Below are 14,343 nucleotides of genomic sequence, written 5' to 3'. Positions count from 1 at the left end.
CATGTTCAAACTTGTTTGAACATGTTTAAACTTGTCTGAATTCCAAGAAAAAATAATTAGTTTGAATTACGATTATAAAAATATCAAATTACAACTTTTTTAGTGGTGGGGGTAATGCTATAAAAAGTGATGTACGTAGCTGTTGAAGTATCTCTTTTGAAATTCACCTTTGCTTCAGTTAGTTTTTTCCGCATATATTTTTTACGTTATTTTTATTATTATTATTATTATTATTATTATTATTATTATTATTATTATTATTATTATTTTGTTTTTGGTATATTTATTATTCTAAACTTAGTCTATATATTTTATACAAAAAACAAATATTACTCAGTTGTAAGTTAACTTTAGTTTTGAACGTTCGGTAACGTATATTTTGCTTAGTATTTGAAAATATAACGGTAAGTGTAAAATTTTTTAAATATTATTGTGAAACTTAAATATAATTTTTTGAAAGATGGACACCTACGAACGAAATGTTATGCAGACGCTAAACGTGGTACCTCAAGGTGGTAGCACTGATATGATGAAGAAAGTGGAGAGAGCGTTGAGGCTCATCAAGACGGTGGAGGAAGCTGAGCGATGGATGATACTTAATAAGCAGAACATCCGCTTATTCAAAAAGATGTTGATGTTAAAGAAAGAAAATCCTCTGCGTCTTGAAGCTAATATTGGACTTTGTAAATCATACCAGCGGCAACTTCACCGACTGCGATTAGATTTAGTTAAACAAGGTGGTGGAGTCACCAAAAAACAAAATCGACATCTAATCTGGGAGACAATTGAAACCCACCATCAGGGCAGGGTGAAGACTGGTATGATTACAAATTTGGATTATAAAGATCCAAATATATTTTTCAACCGGGCATTTCCAATGTTTAGAAGACACGTTCGGCGTGAGCTAGTGAAGCATCCCCTCAAGGTAAGTAAAATTTAAGATTTATAATTTAAATAGTCTAATGAGATCTTGAATTTTCTTTCAGGTGTATATTATGTTCACGGGTAATTTTATTAAGCCCACCACCAAAGAGGAGGATTTGAAAACTTTTATAACGTCGGCCAAGGAAATGTATCTGACAACGGACATGCAGGAGTGGTACAATGATCATGTCAAAAACTATTTGCTGAAAAAATTGGAAGAATTCCAGGAACGCGATAGCGGTTGGGCTCTTGACATGATCATAAATATTCGAGTCCACATGAATAAGTACTCTCCGATCACAGCTGGAACATTTTGTGAACTACCACCAGTTATCAGAAATAAATTGGCTGTGATTAATGTCCAGAATGATGACCAACATTGCTTTTTATGGTCGATAATGTCAGCACTGTACCCGGTTGAAAAGCATCCTCAACGCTTGAATAAGTACCCGCACTATAAATATCATTTAAAATTTGATGGATTAAAGTTTCCCATGTCTCTGGATCAAATTAATAAATTTGAAAAGATGAACCCGCAGCTATCGATTAACGTATACAGCTACAAAGATACGTTTCTACATGGTTTGGAAATTTTCCCTGTACGCGTTAGTTCGAACACTGCGGGGAAGAAAATTCATCTATTGGCTGTGGAGAATGGGAACAGTCACCACTTTTGCTGGATAAAAAATTTAGCAAAGTTGAGTCGATCGGGTGTAACAAAACACGTAGGTAAAATTTATTTATGTGATCGATGTCTCAACTATTTTGCTACAGAAGTCAAACTCCAACAGCATTCAGTAAATTGTGGTGAAAAAGAAGCGGTGCGGGTACGAATGCCTGAAACTGATGACGAGCGGTTCGTTGAGTTCAAAGATTTCAACAGCAAGGAACGTGTTGAGTATATGGTGTACGCTGACTTTGAGGCACTATTGGTACCACAACATCATGAAGACATGGAAATGGATCATGGGTCTTATACAAAAAATATTCAAAAACATGTACCCTACAGTGTAGGTTACTATGTTCATTGTACCCATGATCCCAACCAATCGTTTTATAAGGCATACCGTGGTGCTGATTGTGTCAAGTGGTTTGTTCATGAACTGGAACAAGTAGCGTACTCATTAGAGCAAAAAATAAAACACGTTAAACCAATGTATCCGCTCACCGTCGAACAAGAACTGGATTTTATGTCAGCAGAGAAGTGTCACATTTGTGGTAAAGATTTCGTATCCAATTCCATACGTGTTCGCGACCATTCACATCGCACAGGTAATGCAGGTTATTTATTATTTTTTAATTTCATCTAATTTTATATTAATCTATTTTAGGTATCTACCGTGGAGCAGCACACCAATTTTGTAATCTGCATTATCAAGATTCAAGGGTGATACCTGTTGTGATGCACAACTTAAGTGGATACGATTCGCATTTTATTATTGAAGCTCTGCTGACGGAAATCGACGGTCAAGTTGATGTGTTGCCCATCAACAAAGAAAAGTACATCAGTTTCACAAAGCACGTCTCGGACATTCAATTAAGATTCATTGATTCCTTCCGATTTCTCGCAGACAAGTTGGAAAATCTGGCCTCATATTTAGATAATGATAAAAAATCCATTTTACATAAAGAGGTAAATGATAAAAAATAATTAATTTTTAATACAGGGTTGTAATTTGTTTTTTAATTTTTTATAGGTCAGTAATGATGAACAATTTCAATTGCTAACGAGAAAAGGTGTATTTCCATATGAATACATGAGTAGCTGGGGACGTCTCCAAGAGACAAAATTACCACCAAAGGAGGCGTTCTACAGTGTGTTAACAGATGAACACATAACGGATGAGGATTATAACCATGCGATACAGGTATGGAACACATTCAATTTACATACACTAGGTGATTATTCAGACCTGTATATGAAAACTGATGTGTTACTACTTGCGGATATTTTTGAAAATTTCCGTAACACTTGTATTCATAGCTATAATCTCGATCCTAGTCACTATTACACACTTCCTGGCTATACGTGGAGCGCCATGTTGAAATACACCAATATCAAATTGGAATTGTTCACGGATATTGATGACTTATTGTTTATCGAGAAAGGAATCAGAGGCGGTGTAAGTCAATGTTCTAATCGCTATGCTAAGGCAAACAATAAGTACATGGAAGAGGGGTATGATAAAACTCAAGAAGATGTCTACCTTATGTATTATGATGTGGTGAACCTATATGGTGCAGCAATGTGTGGATACCTACCAACAGGAAATTTTAAGTGGGTCGACACACCAAACATCGAGGATGTTGCAGATGATTCACCAGTCGGGTACATTTTAGAAGTAGACCTTGAAATACCCCAACATCTACATGATAACTTTAGCGATTTACCACCATGTCCGGAGACAACGAAACCACCTGGATCAAAACAAAAATATCTTCTGTCAACCCTTTACAATAAGACCAACTATGTCGTGCACTACAGGAATTTAAAACTGTATACACAACTCGGTGTTAAGGTAACAAAATACCACCGTGTGTTACAATTCGATCAATCTGCATGGTTGAAACCATATATTGATTTCAATACCGAGATGCGCAAGAACGCCTCAAATGAGTTTGAAAAAGCATTATTCAAACTCATGATTAATGCCATCTTCGGTAAAACCATGGAGAATGTGAGGAAACATCGGGTTGTGTACATACGAAAAAATTGGGATGGAAAACATGGTGTGAAGAAATTAATTGCCAATCCCAATTTTCACAGTATGATGGTGCTCGACAATGACGTCAGTATTGTTGAAATGAAAAAATCACAGATACGTTTCAACAAACCCATCTACATAGGCTTCACAATTTTAGACATATCGAAAACGTTTGTGTATGACTTCCACTACAACTACATGTACCAACGGTACAACCCCACAAATGTCAGGTTATTATACACAGACACCGATAGTCTAATTTATAGCGTGAAAAATACTGACGTCTATGAGGTCATGAAACAGGATATTAATCGTTTTGATACGGCTGACTATGCACCCGACAACATCTATGGTATGCCACTACGTAATAAGAAAGTCAAGGGTTTAATGTCCGATGAAAATAATGGTGATGTTATGCTAGAATTTGTCGGATTACGTAGCAAAATGTATGCTATTCGGGTGCAAAATAAAAAAGAGACTAAACGATCCAAGGGTCTCAAGAAGTCAGCTATCCGAAAACTTACTTTTGAGGACTATAAGCGGTGTTTGCTTGAGAACCGTAACTTTTACCATGTTCAGCAAAGCATCCAATCCAAGCGACACCGCTTACATACCATCAAACAGCAGAAAGTGGGCTTATCACCATTTGACCAAAAACGATACATTACTCACAATTCATGTGAAACAAAACCATGGGGCCACTATAGCATTATTTGTTGAGTGTAAGTATTTTATATTTTTTGTTTTTAATATTTAGCTAATTTTTGCTGTTGTTTCAGAAATGTGTCCTGCTGTTGTGATGATCCTCAAAGTGGTTCGGTATTGTGATAGGTGTACAAACAATTGATAGAGTAGTGCGCATGAACAATTGATAGAGTAGTGGTGGGGGTGTAAAAAAAAACTGATAGTTAGGTAGAATTATTGTAGAAAACAATTTAGTGTTAGTTTAAACATACAAAATGCAAGACTTTGGTAATCATAATAGTGATAACAACTGTATTGTTAATATGATTAAAGATAATTGTAGTTTAAGTACTTTAAACAATGTGTTAACAAAGTATTTTAAAACATTGGTTAATATGGCAATTAAATGTGGTCGACCGGAAACTTTAAACTACCTTATTGATAAGGTAGAACAAATGGACTTAGAAGTGAAATTTTCCCCATCATCAGACGATGAAGACAAACAAATTTGGAACTGGATTTTAAAAAATATCCACTCTGGACAAAAAGATGGAATTGTAGGACTATCCATTTTTGAACAATCTTACTACAGTGTATTTACATCAGACGAGTTATCCGACTATGTTCAAGTGAAAGAAATAATTGAAAATTATCTTATGAAGAAAGATGATGATGATGATGACAATGGACACTTTTCAGAATAATAATTATAATGTATTTTCGATAATTTATAAATATATATTTTTTAAATATTATTATAATACAACTCTGTTTTTATACTTTTCAGAATAATAATTATAATGTATTTTCGATAATTTATAAATATATATTTTTTAAATATTATTATAATAAAACTCTGTTTTTATATGTTAGAGATAAAATTTTACAATAAAAATAATATTTTTACAATGTGATATTTTTTATTTTTTTTATAAATCACAAGTATGTTCACAAAAGCGGTCCACTATGACAAATTTTTGTTTGTTACAAGTATGTTCGCAAAAACGTTCCACTATAAAAGGAGACTTTTTTGTCAATATATGAATTGTGTAAAGAGTCGTACCCTAACCGGACTTTAACTTTGGATCCACGTTTAGCTAAGACCTTTTCCATTAAATAAATGTTCGGATCGTGAACTTTTTGTAATTCTTCGGCATAGAAACCACCCATTACTTGAGGAAAACAAATATAATTAAATAACAAGTTTATAATAACTTTATCAAAAATTAAAAAGCCGGAGTAAAATCGGCGAAAGTCGGAGCAAAATCGACGAAAACTGGAGTAAAACCGGAGTAAAATCGGCGAAAGTCGGAGTAAAACCGGTGTAAAATCGGCGAAAGTCGGAGCAAAATCGGTGAAAACTGGAGTAAAACCGGAGTAAAATCGGCGAAAGTCGGAGCAAAATCGGTGAAAACCGGAGTAAAACCAGAGTAAAATCGGTGAAAGCCGGAGTAAAATCGGCGAAAGTCGGAGCAAAATCGGTGAAAACCAGAGTAAAACCGGAGTAAAATCGGCGAAAGTCGGAGTAAAATCGGTGAAAACCTGTTTAATACTGATCTGTATCTGTTTAATACTGGTCTGTAGCTGTTTAATACTGTTTTTGACCTGTTTAATACTGGTCTGTATCTGTTTAATACTGGTTTTGACCTGTTTAATACTGGTTTGAACCTGTTTAATACTGGTTTTAACCTGTTTAATACTGGTCTGTATCTGTTTAATACTGGTCTGTATCTGTTTAATACTGGTCTGTATCTGTTTAATACTGGTTTTGACCTGTTTAATACTGGTCTGTATCTGTTTAATACTGGTTTTAACCTGTTTAATACTGGTTTTAACCTGTTTAATACTGGTCTGTATCTGTTTAATACTGGTTTTAACCTGTTTAATACTGGTCTGTATCTGTTTAATACTGGTTTTGACCTGTTTAATACTGGTCTGTATCTGTTTAATACTGGTTTTGACCTGTTTAATACTGGTCTGTTTAGAAAGAGGTTTTCAAATCTTACAAGCATCATCAATCAACCCATATAATATGCTCTTTATATGGAATATAATAAATCAACTTGTACTATAGATTAGATAAAAAATTTTATTTAAAAAATTATAATTTTATATTAAAACAAAATACATAATCATCTAATTTTTAAATATTATTTATACTTAAAGTGTCAAATTACAATATTTTTCAAGGTTAGAATACATAGATGTCCACAAATCGTAATATTAAAACTGTGATTGCAAAATAATATTGAATGTCACATCAGTTAAAATATTTAATTATTTCCTATGATGGCTTTAAGTTATCAAAGCTTGCAGTTTATACTTTTTATATACCGTACAGTGTGTAACACTATTTTTGGATACATCATGGTTGATAATTCCTGTTTCATATTTATATGATCTTTTAGGTAGGGTGTCACACATAAAAACACTACAAAAATACGGAATTTTAAATTGTTTAGCATACGCACGTAGCTCCGTATCGTAAAGTGCTCTACGTGGTAGCGTTTCAATTAGTTTTTTGCTAAATATAATCCCATGCCTTTGTTGTACGGTCTTAAATACAAGCCTTTACCCATTGCTATAGCTTCCATTGTTTTGTTGTGTCTTTGACTCTCATTAAGTTGATCACGAGCACTTTTATAATTTGTAACGGCTTTAGCAATACCCGACGCTCCACCAGCCAAAGCGCCTAAAGCAGAGAGTCCTGCGAATATTGGAATTAATGGAAGTACACCACCAGACTTTGGAACTGGTATTACACGTGTGGGTGCTTTAATACGTTGACCTCGCACGGCTGCTTTTGCTATTTTTACAGCTGCTTTTAAGTCTGTTGGTTGTGATTTTTTCAATGCATTTCGTGCCTTTCGCACTGATGCTGTAAAGTTTATAGTTTTCTTTGTCTTTTTCGTCTTTTTCTTTTTTAATCCCATACCAAGGGAAGTTTTTGTATTCATGGCGCCTGTAACGAATAAAGCGGATGCTTTTTCACCAATTGTTGAATCAGATGCTTTGGCACGTTTGCAAGCGGCTTCAGCTAATTGTTTATCTGCTAGATGACGCTCCTTTAAGTCTTTACTTTTTGAATATGCTATATCATGTACCATACAAGCCTGATCCAATGCGTTTTTTTGGTTTATCACCACGCGCTAATCGTTCTGCTAGCTTAGTTCCAGGTCCACAATATTGATAAGTTGGTATGTGTAACTCAAACGGTAATTTATTTATAAGTGTGTTAACAATACCTCTTCCTTTGTGTTGTTGCTTCTGATGTGACATACTACTAAATGATTTAAACAATTAAGTTCACATATATTTAAATGTTTATAAAATGGGTTGTATTGAAATTTTATGATCATGTCAAGAGCCCAACCGCTATCGCGTTCCTGGAATTCTTCCAATTTTTTCAGCAAATAGTTTTTGACATGATCATTGTACCACTCCTGCATGTCCGTTGTCAGATACATTTCCTTGGCCGACGTTATAAAAGTTTTCAAATCCTCCTCTTTGGTGGTGGGCTTAATAAAATTACCCGTGAACATAATATACACCTGAAAGAAAATTCAAGATCTCATTAGACTATTTAAATTATAAATCTTAAATTTTACTTACCTTGAGGGGATGCTTCACTAGCTCACGCCGAACGTGTCTTCTAAACATTGGAAATGCCCGGTTGAAAAATATATTTGGATCTTTATAATCCAAATTTGTAATCATACCAGTCTTCACCCTGCCCTGATGGTGGGTTTCAATTGTCTCCCAGATTAGATGTCGATTTTGTTTTTTGGTGACTCCACCACCTTGTTTAACTAAATCTAATCGCAGTCGGTGAAGTTGCCGCTGGTATGATTTACAAAGTCCAATATTAGCTTCAAGACGCAGAGGATTTTCTTTCTTTAACATCAACATCTTTTTGAATAAGCGGATGTTCTGCTTATTAAGTATCATCCATCGCTCAGCTTCCTCCACCGTCTTGATGAGCCTCAACGCTCTCTCCACTTTCTTCATCATATCAGTGCTACCACCTTGAGGTACCACGTTTAGCGTCTGCATAACATTTCGTTCGTAGGTGTCCATCTTTCAAAAAATTATATTTAAGTTTCACAATAATATTTAAAAAATTTTACACTTACCGTTATATTTTCAAATACTAAGCAAAATATACGTTACCGAACGTTCAACACTAAAGTTAACTTACAACTGAGTAATATTTGTTTTTTGTATAAAATATATAGACTAAGTTTAGAATAATAAATATACCAAAAACAAAATAATAATAATAATAATAATAATAATAATAATAATAATAATAATAATAATAATAATAAAAATAACGTAAAAAATATATGCGGAAAAAACTAACTGAAGCAAAGGTGAATTTCAAAAGAGATACTTCAACAGCTACGTACATCACTTTTTATAGCATTACCCCCACCACTAAAAAAGTTGTAATTTGATATTTTTATAATCGTAATTCAAACTAATTATTTTTTCTTGGAATTCAGACAAGTTTAAACATGTTCAAACAAGTTTGAACATGTTCAAACAAGTTTGAACTTGTAGCAGGATGATGATATCATATTTTTCAAGGTCAAATCAATTTCAACATATTCTTGAGAATAGCTGACACGTGTAAAATTATTTTAAGATCAAAGTCCATTCAAACAAGTTTGAACATGTATTTTTATTATGTAAATTTCAAGTGTCATATTACATTGCTTAATCATAAAAAAAAAATATTAACATCCGGTCACGTGTTTTGACACATGTAAAATTATTTCAAACAAGTTTGAACTTGTAACAAGATGATGATATCATATTTTTCAAGGTCAAATTAACATATTCTTGAAAATTGCTGACACGTGTAAAATTATTTTAAGATCAAAGTCCATTCAAACAAGTTTGAACATGTATTTTTATTATGTAAATTTCAAGTGTCATATTACATTGCTAATTCAATAAAAAAAATATTAACATCCGGTCACGTGTCTTGAATTTTATCATGTATATTTAAAGTGTCAAATTACAATATTTTTCAAGGTCAAATTAACATATTCTTGAAAATTGCTGACTAATGTCAACGTCCCGCCCCCCCGTTCACTCTCCGCCACTATTGGTCAAAGCCAATGACGTCATCAATGCTTAGGCAGCCATTCCTTCCCCCACCACACCTCCCGACGCCATCTTGATTTTTACAGCGCTACTATTGGTCAAAGCCAATGACGTCATCAATGCTTAGGCAGCCATTATTCCCCAACACCACACCTCCCGACGCCATCTTGATTTACTATTGAAAGTGGGCTCGATTATCTCATCTAACGTCCAATTCCCGCCCCCTTTAAGCCCCACTTCCAAGAAACACACTCCTGTCAACCACGCCCATCACTATTGGTCAAGCCCCGTTTATGTCATTCCTCACCCCCACCACACCTCCCAACGCCATCTTGATTTACTATTGGTCAATGACGTCATCTATCCCCTCCAACTTCCGAGGTTTCCAACATTCACCTAGGTTTGCCCTTTTTTGAAAAGTGTACCATTCTTTTGGGCTGAAACATACATGACTCTTCTACTTATATAGGTCTTTAATGATTGGTCCCAGTCTAAATAAGCCAAAAATGATCATAATTTGACATTTTTTGATAAAAAACAAATTTTTTGCAAATTTTCGATGTCGCGTCTAGAGTGCCAGGACTATACAAAAGAGTGAAATTTTGGTCCAGGTAAGTCGATATGCATATATATAGGTCTTTTATGATTGGTCGCAGTCTAAATAAGCCAAAAATGATCATAATTTGACATTTTTTGATAAAAAACAAATTTTTTGAAAATTTTCGATGTCGAATCTAGAGTGCCAGGACTATACAAAAGAGTGAAATTTTGATCCAGGTAAGTCGATATGCATATATATAGGTCTTTTATGATTGGTCCCAGTCTAAATAAGACAAAAATGATCATAATTTGACATTTTTTGATAAAAAACAAATTTTTTGAAAATTTTCGAGGTCGAATCTAGAGTGCCAGGACTATACAAAAGAGTGAAATTTTGATCCAGGTAAGTCGATATGCATATATATAGGTCTTTAATGATTGGTCCCAGTCTAAATAAGCCAAAAATGATCATAATTTGACATTTTTTGATAAAAAACAAATTTTTTGCAAATTTTCGATGTCGCGTCTAGAGTGCCAGGACTATACAAAAGAGTGAAATTTTGATCCAGGTAAGTCGATATGCATATATATAGGTCTTTTATGATTGGTCCCAGTCTAAATAAGCCAAAAATGATCATAATTTGACATTTTTTGATAAAAAACAAATTTTTTGAAAATTTTCGATGTCGAATCTAGAGTGCCAGGACTATACAAAAGAGTGAAATTTTGATCCAGGTAAGTCGATATGCATATATATAGGTCTTTTATGATTGGTCCCAGTCTAAATAAGACAAAAATGATCATAATTTGACATTTTTTGATAAAAAACAAATTTTTTGAAAATTTTCGAAGTCGAATCTAGAGTGCCAGGACTATACAAAAGAGTGAAATTTTGATCCAGGTAAGTCGATATGCATATAAATAGGTCTTTTATGATTGGTCCCAGTCTAAATAAGCCAAAAATGATCATAATTTGACATTTTTTGATAAAATACAAATTTTTTGAAAATTTTCGATGTCGAATCTAGAGTGCCAGGGCTATACAAAAGAGTGAAATTTTGATCCAGGTAAGTCGATATGCATATATATAGGTCTTTTATGATTGGTCCCAGTCTAAATAAGCCAAAAATGATCATAATTTGACATTTTTTTGATAAAAAAAAATTTTTTGAAAATTTTCGATGTCGAATCTAGAGTGCCTGGACTATACAAAAGAGTGAAATTTTGATCCAGGTAAGTCGATATGCATATATATAGGTCTTTTATGATTGGTCCCAGTCTAAATAAGCCAAAAATGATCATAATTTGACATTTTTTGATAAAATACAAATTTTTTGAAAATTTTCGATGTCGAATCTAGAGTGCCAGGACTATACAAAAGAGTGAAATTTTGATCCAGGTAAGTAGATATGCATATATATAGGTCTTTTATGATTGGTCCCAGTCTAAATAAGCCAAAAATGATCATAATTTGACATTTTTTGATAAAAAACAAATTTTTTGAAAATTTTCGATGTCGAATCTAGAGTGCCAGGACTATACAAAAGAGTGAAATTTTGATCCAGGTAAGTCGATATGCATATATATAGGTCTTTAATGATTGGTCCCAGTCTAAATAAGCCAAAAATGATCATAATTTGACATTTTTTGATAAAAAACAAATTTTTTGCAAATTTTCGATGTCGCGTCTAGAGTGCCAGGACTATACAAAAGAGTGAAATTTTGATCCAGGTAAGTCGATATGCATATATATAGGTCTTTTATGATTGGTCCCAGTCTAAATAAGCCAAAAATGATCATAATTTGACATTTTTTGATAAAAAACAAATTTTTTGAAAATTTTCGATGTCGAATCTAGAGTGCCAGGACTATACAAAAGAGTGAAATTTTGATCCAGGTAAGTCGATATGCATATATATAGGTCTTTTATGATTGGTCCCAGTCTAAATAAGACAAAAATGATCATAATTTGACATTTTTTGATAAAAAACAAATTTTTTGAAAATTTTCGAAGTCGAATCTAGAGTGCCAGGACTATACAAAAGAGTGAAATTTTGATCCAGGTAAGTCGATATGCATATATATAGGTCTTTTATGATTGGTCCCAGTCTAACTAAGCCAAAAATGATCATAATTTGACATTTTTTGATAAAATACAAATTTTTTGAAAATTTTCGATGTCGAATCTAGAGTGCCAGGGCTATACAAAAGAGTGAAATTTTGATCCAGGTAAGTCGATATGCATATATATAGGTCTTTTATGATTGGTCCCAGTCTAAATAAGCCAAAAATGATCATAATTTGACATTTTTTGATAAAAAACAAATTTTTTGAAAATTTTCGATGTCGAATCTAGAGTGCCAGGACTATACAAAAGAGTGAAATTTTGATCCAGGTAAGTCGATATGCATATATATAGGTCTTTTATGATTGGTCCCAGTCTAAATAAGCCAAAAATGATCATAATTTGACATTTTTTGATAAAATACAAATTTTTTGAAAATTTTCGATGTCGAATCTAGAGTGCCAGGACTATACAAAAGAGTGGAATTTTGATCCAGGTAAGTCGATATGCATATATATAGGTCTTTTATGATTGGTCCCAGTCTAAATAAGCCAAAAATGATCATAATTTGACATTTTTTTATAGAAAACAAATTTTTTGAAAATTTTCGATGTCGAATCTAGAGTGCCAGGACTATACAAAAGAGTGGAATTTTGATCCATGTAAGTCCATATGCATATATATAGGTCTTTTATGATTGGTCCCAGTCTAAATAAGCCAAAAATGATCATAATTTGACATTTTTTTATAAAAAACAAATTTTTTGTAAATTTTCGATGTCGAATCTAGAGTGCCAGGAATATACAAAAGAGTGGAATTTTGATCCATGTAAGTCCATATGCATATATATAGGTCTTTTATGATTGGTCCCAGTCTAAATAAGCCAAAAATGATCATAATTTGACATTTTTTGATAAAAAACAAATTTTTTGAAAATTTTCGATGTCGAATCTAGAGTGCCAGGACTATACAAAAGAGTGAAATTTTGATTCAGGTAAGTCGATATGCATATATATAGGTCTTTTATGATTGGTCCCAGTCTAAATAAGCCAAAAATGATCATAATTTGACATTTTTTGATAAAATACAAATTTTTTGAAAATTTTCGATGTCGAATCTAGAGTGCCAGGACTATACAAAAGAGTGAAATTTTGATCCAGGTAAGTCGATATGCATATATATAGGTCTTTTATGATTGGTCCCAGTCTAAATAAGCCAAAAATGAACATAATTTGACATTTTTTGATAAAAAACAAATTTTTTGAAAATTTTCGATGTCGAATCTAGAGTGCCAGGACTATACAAAAGAGTGAAATTTCGATCCAGGTAAGTCGATATGCATATATATAGGTCTTTTATGATTGGTCCCAGTCTAAATAAGCCAAAAATGATCATAATTTGACATTTTTTGATAAAATACAAATTTTTTGAAAATTTTCGATGTCGAATCTAGAGTGCCAGGACTATACAAAAGAGTGAAATTTTGATCCAGGTAAGTCGATATGCATATATATAGGTCTTTTATGATTGGTCCCAGTCTAAATAAGCCAAAAATGATCATAATTTGACATTTTTTGATAAAATACAAATTTTTTGAAAATTTTCGATGTCGAATCTAGAGTGCCAGGACTATACAAAAGAGTGAAATTTTGATCCAGGTAAGTCGATATGCATATAAATAGGTCTTTTATGATTGGTCCCAGTCTAAATAAGCCAAAAATGATCATAATTTGACATTTTTTGATAAAAAACAAATTTTTCGAAAATTTTCGATGTCGAATCTAGAGTGCCAGGACTATACAAAAGAGTGAAATTTTGATTCAGGTAAGTCGATATGCATATATATAGGTCTTTTATGATTGGTCCCAGTCTAAATAAGCCAAAAATGATCATAATTTGACATTTTTTGATAAAAAACAAATTTTTTGAAAATTTTCGATGTCGAATCTAGAGTGCCAGGACTATACAAAAGAGTGGAATTTTGATCCATGTAAGTCGATATGCATATATATAGGTCTTTTATGATTGGTCCCAGTCTAAATAAGCCAAAAATGATCATAATTTGACATTTTTTGATAAAAAACAAATTTTTTGAAAATTTTCGATGTCGAATCTTGAGTGCCAGGACTATACAAAAGAGTGAAATTTTGATTCAGGTAAGTCGATATGCATATATATAGGTCTTTTATGATTGGTCCCAGTCTAAATAAGCCAAAAATGATCATAATTTGACATTTTTTGATAAAATACAAATTTTTTGAAAATTTTCGATGTCGAATCTAGAGTGCCAGGACTATACAAAAGAGTGAAATT

At 32.8% G+C, this 14,343-nt stretch overlaps 1 protein-coding gene across 1 annotated transcript; it reads left to right on the top strand.

The window, feature by feature from the left end:
• The first annotated feature begins 1,451 nt into the window (after positions 1–1,451).
• Positions 1,452–6,725, top strand: LOC123304832. Its single transcript, XM_044886400.1, has 4 exons — positions 1,452–2,196; positions 2,256–2,557; positions 2,622–3,367; positions 6,722–6,725. The coding sequence occupies exons 1-4, from the start codon at positions 1,452–1,454 to the stop codon at positions 6,723–6,725; spliced, it is 1,797 nt and encodes a 598-aa protein (XP_044742335.1).
• The last annotated feature ends 7,618 nt before the right edge of the window (positions 6,726–14,343 follow it).

Source organism: Chrysoperla carnea, unplaced genomic scaffold (assembly GCF_905475395.1).
Source record: "Chrysoperla carnea unplaced genomic scaffold, inChrCarn1.1, whole genome shotgun sequence".
NCBI classification, from domain to species: Eukaryota; Metazoa; Arthropoda; class Insecta; order Neuroptera; family Chrysopidae; genus Chrysoperla; species Chrysoperla carnea.
Note: the sequence above shows the minus strand (reverse complement) of the source record. Positions and strands in the feature narration are given on the sequence as shown.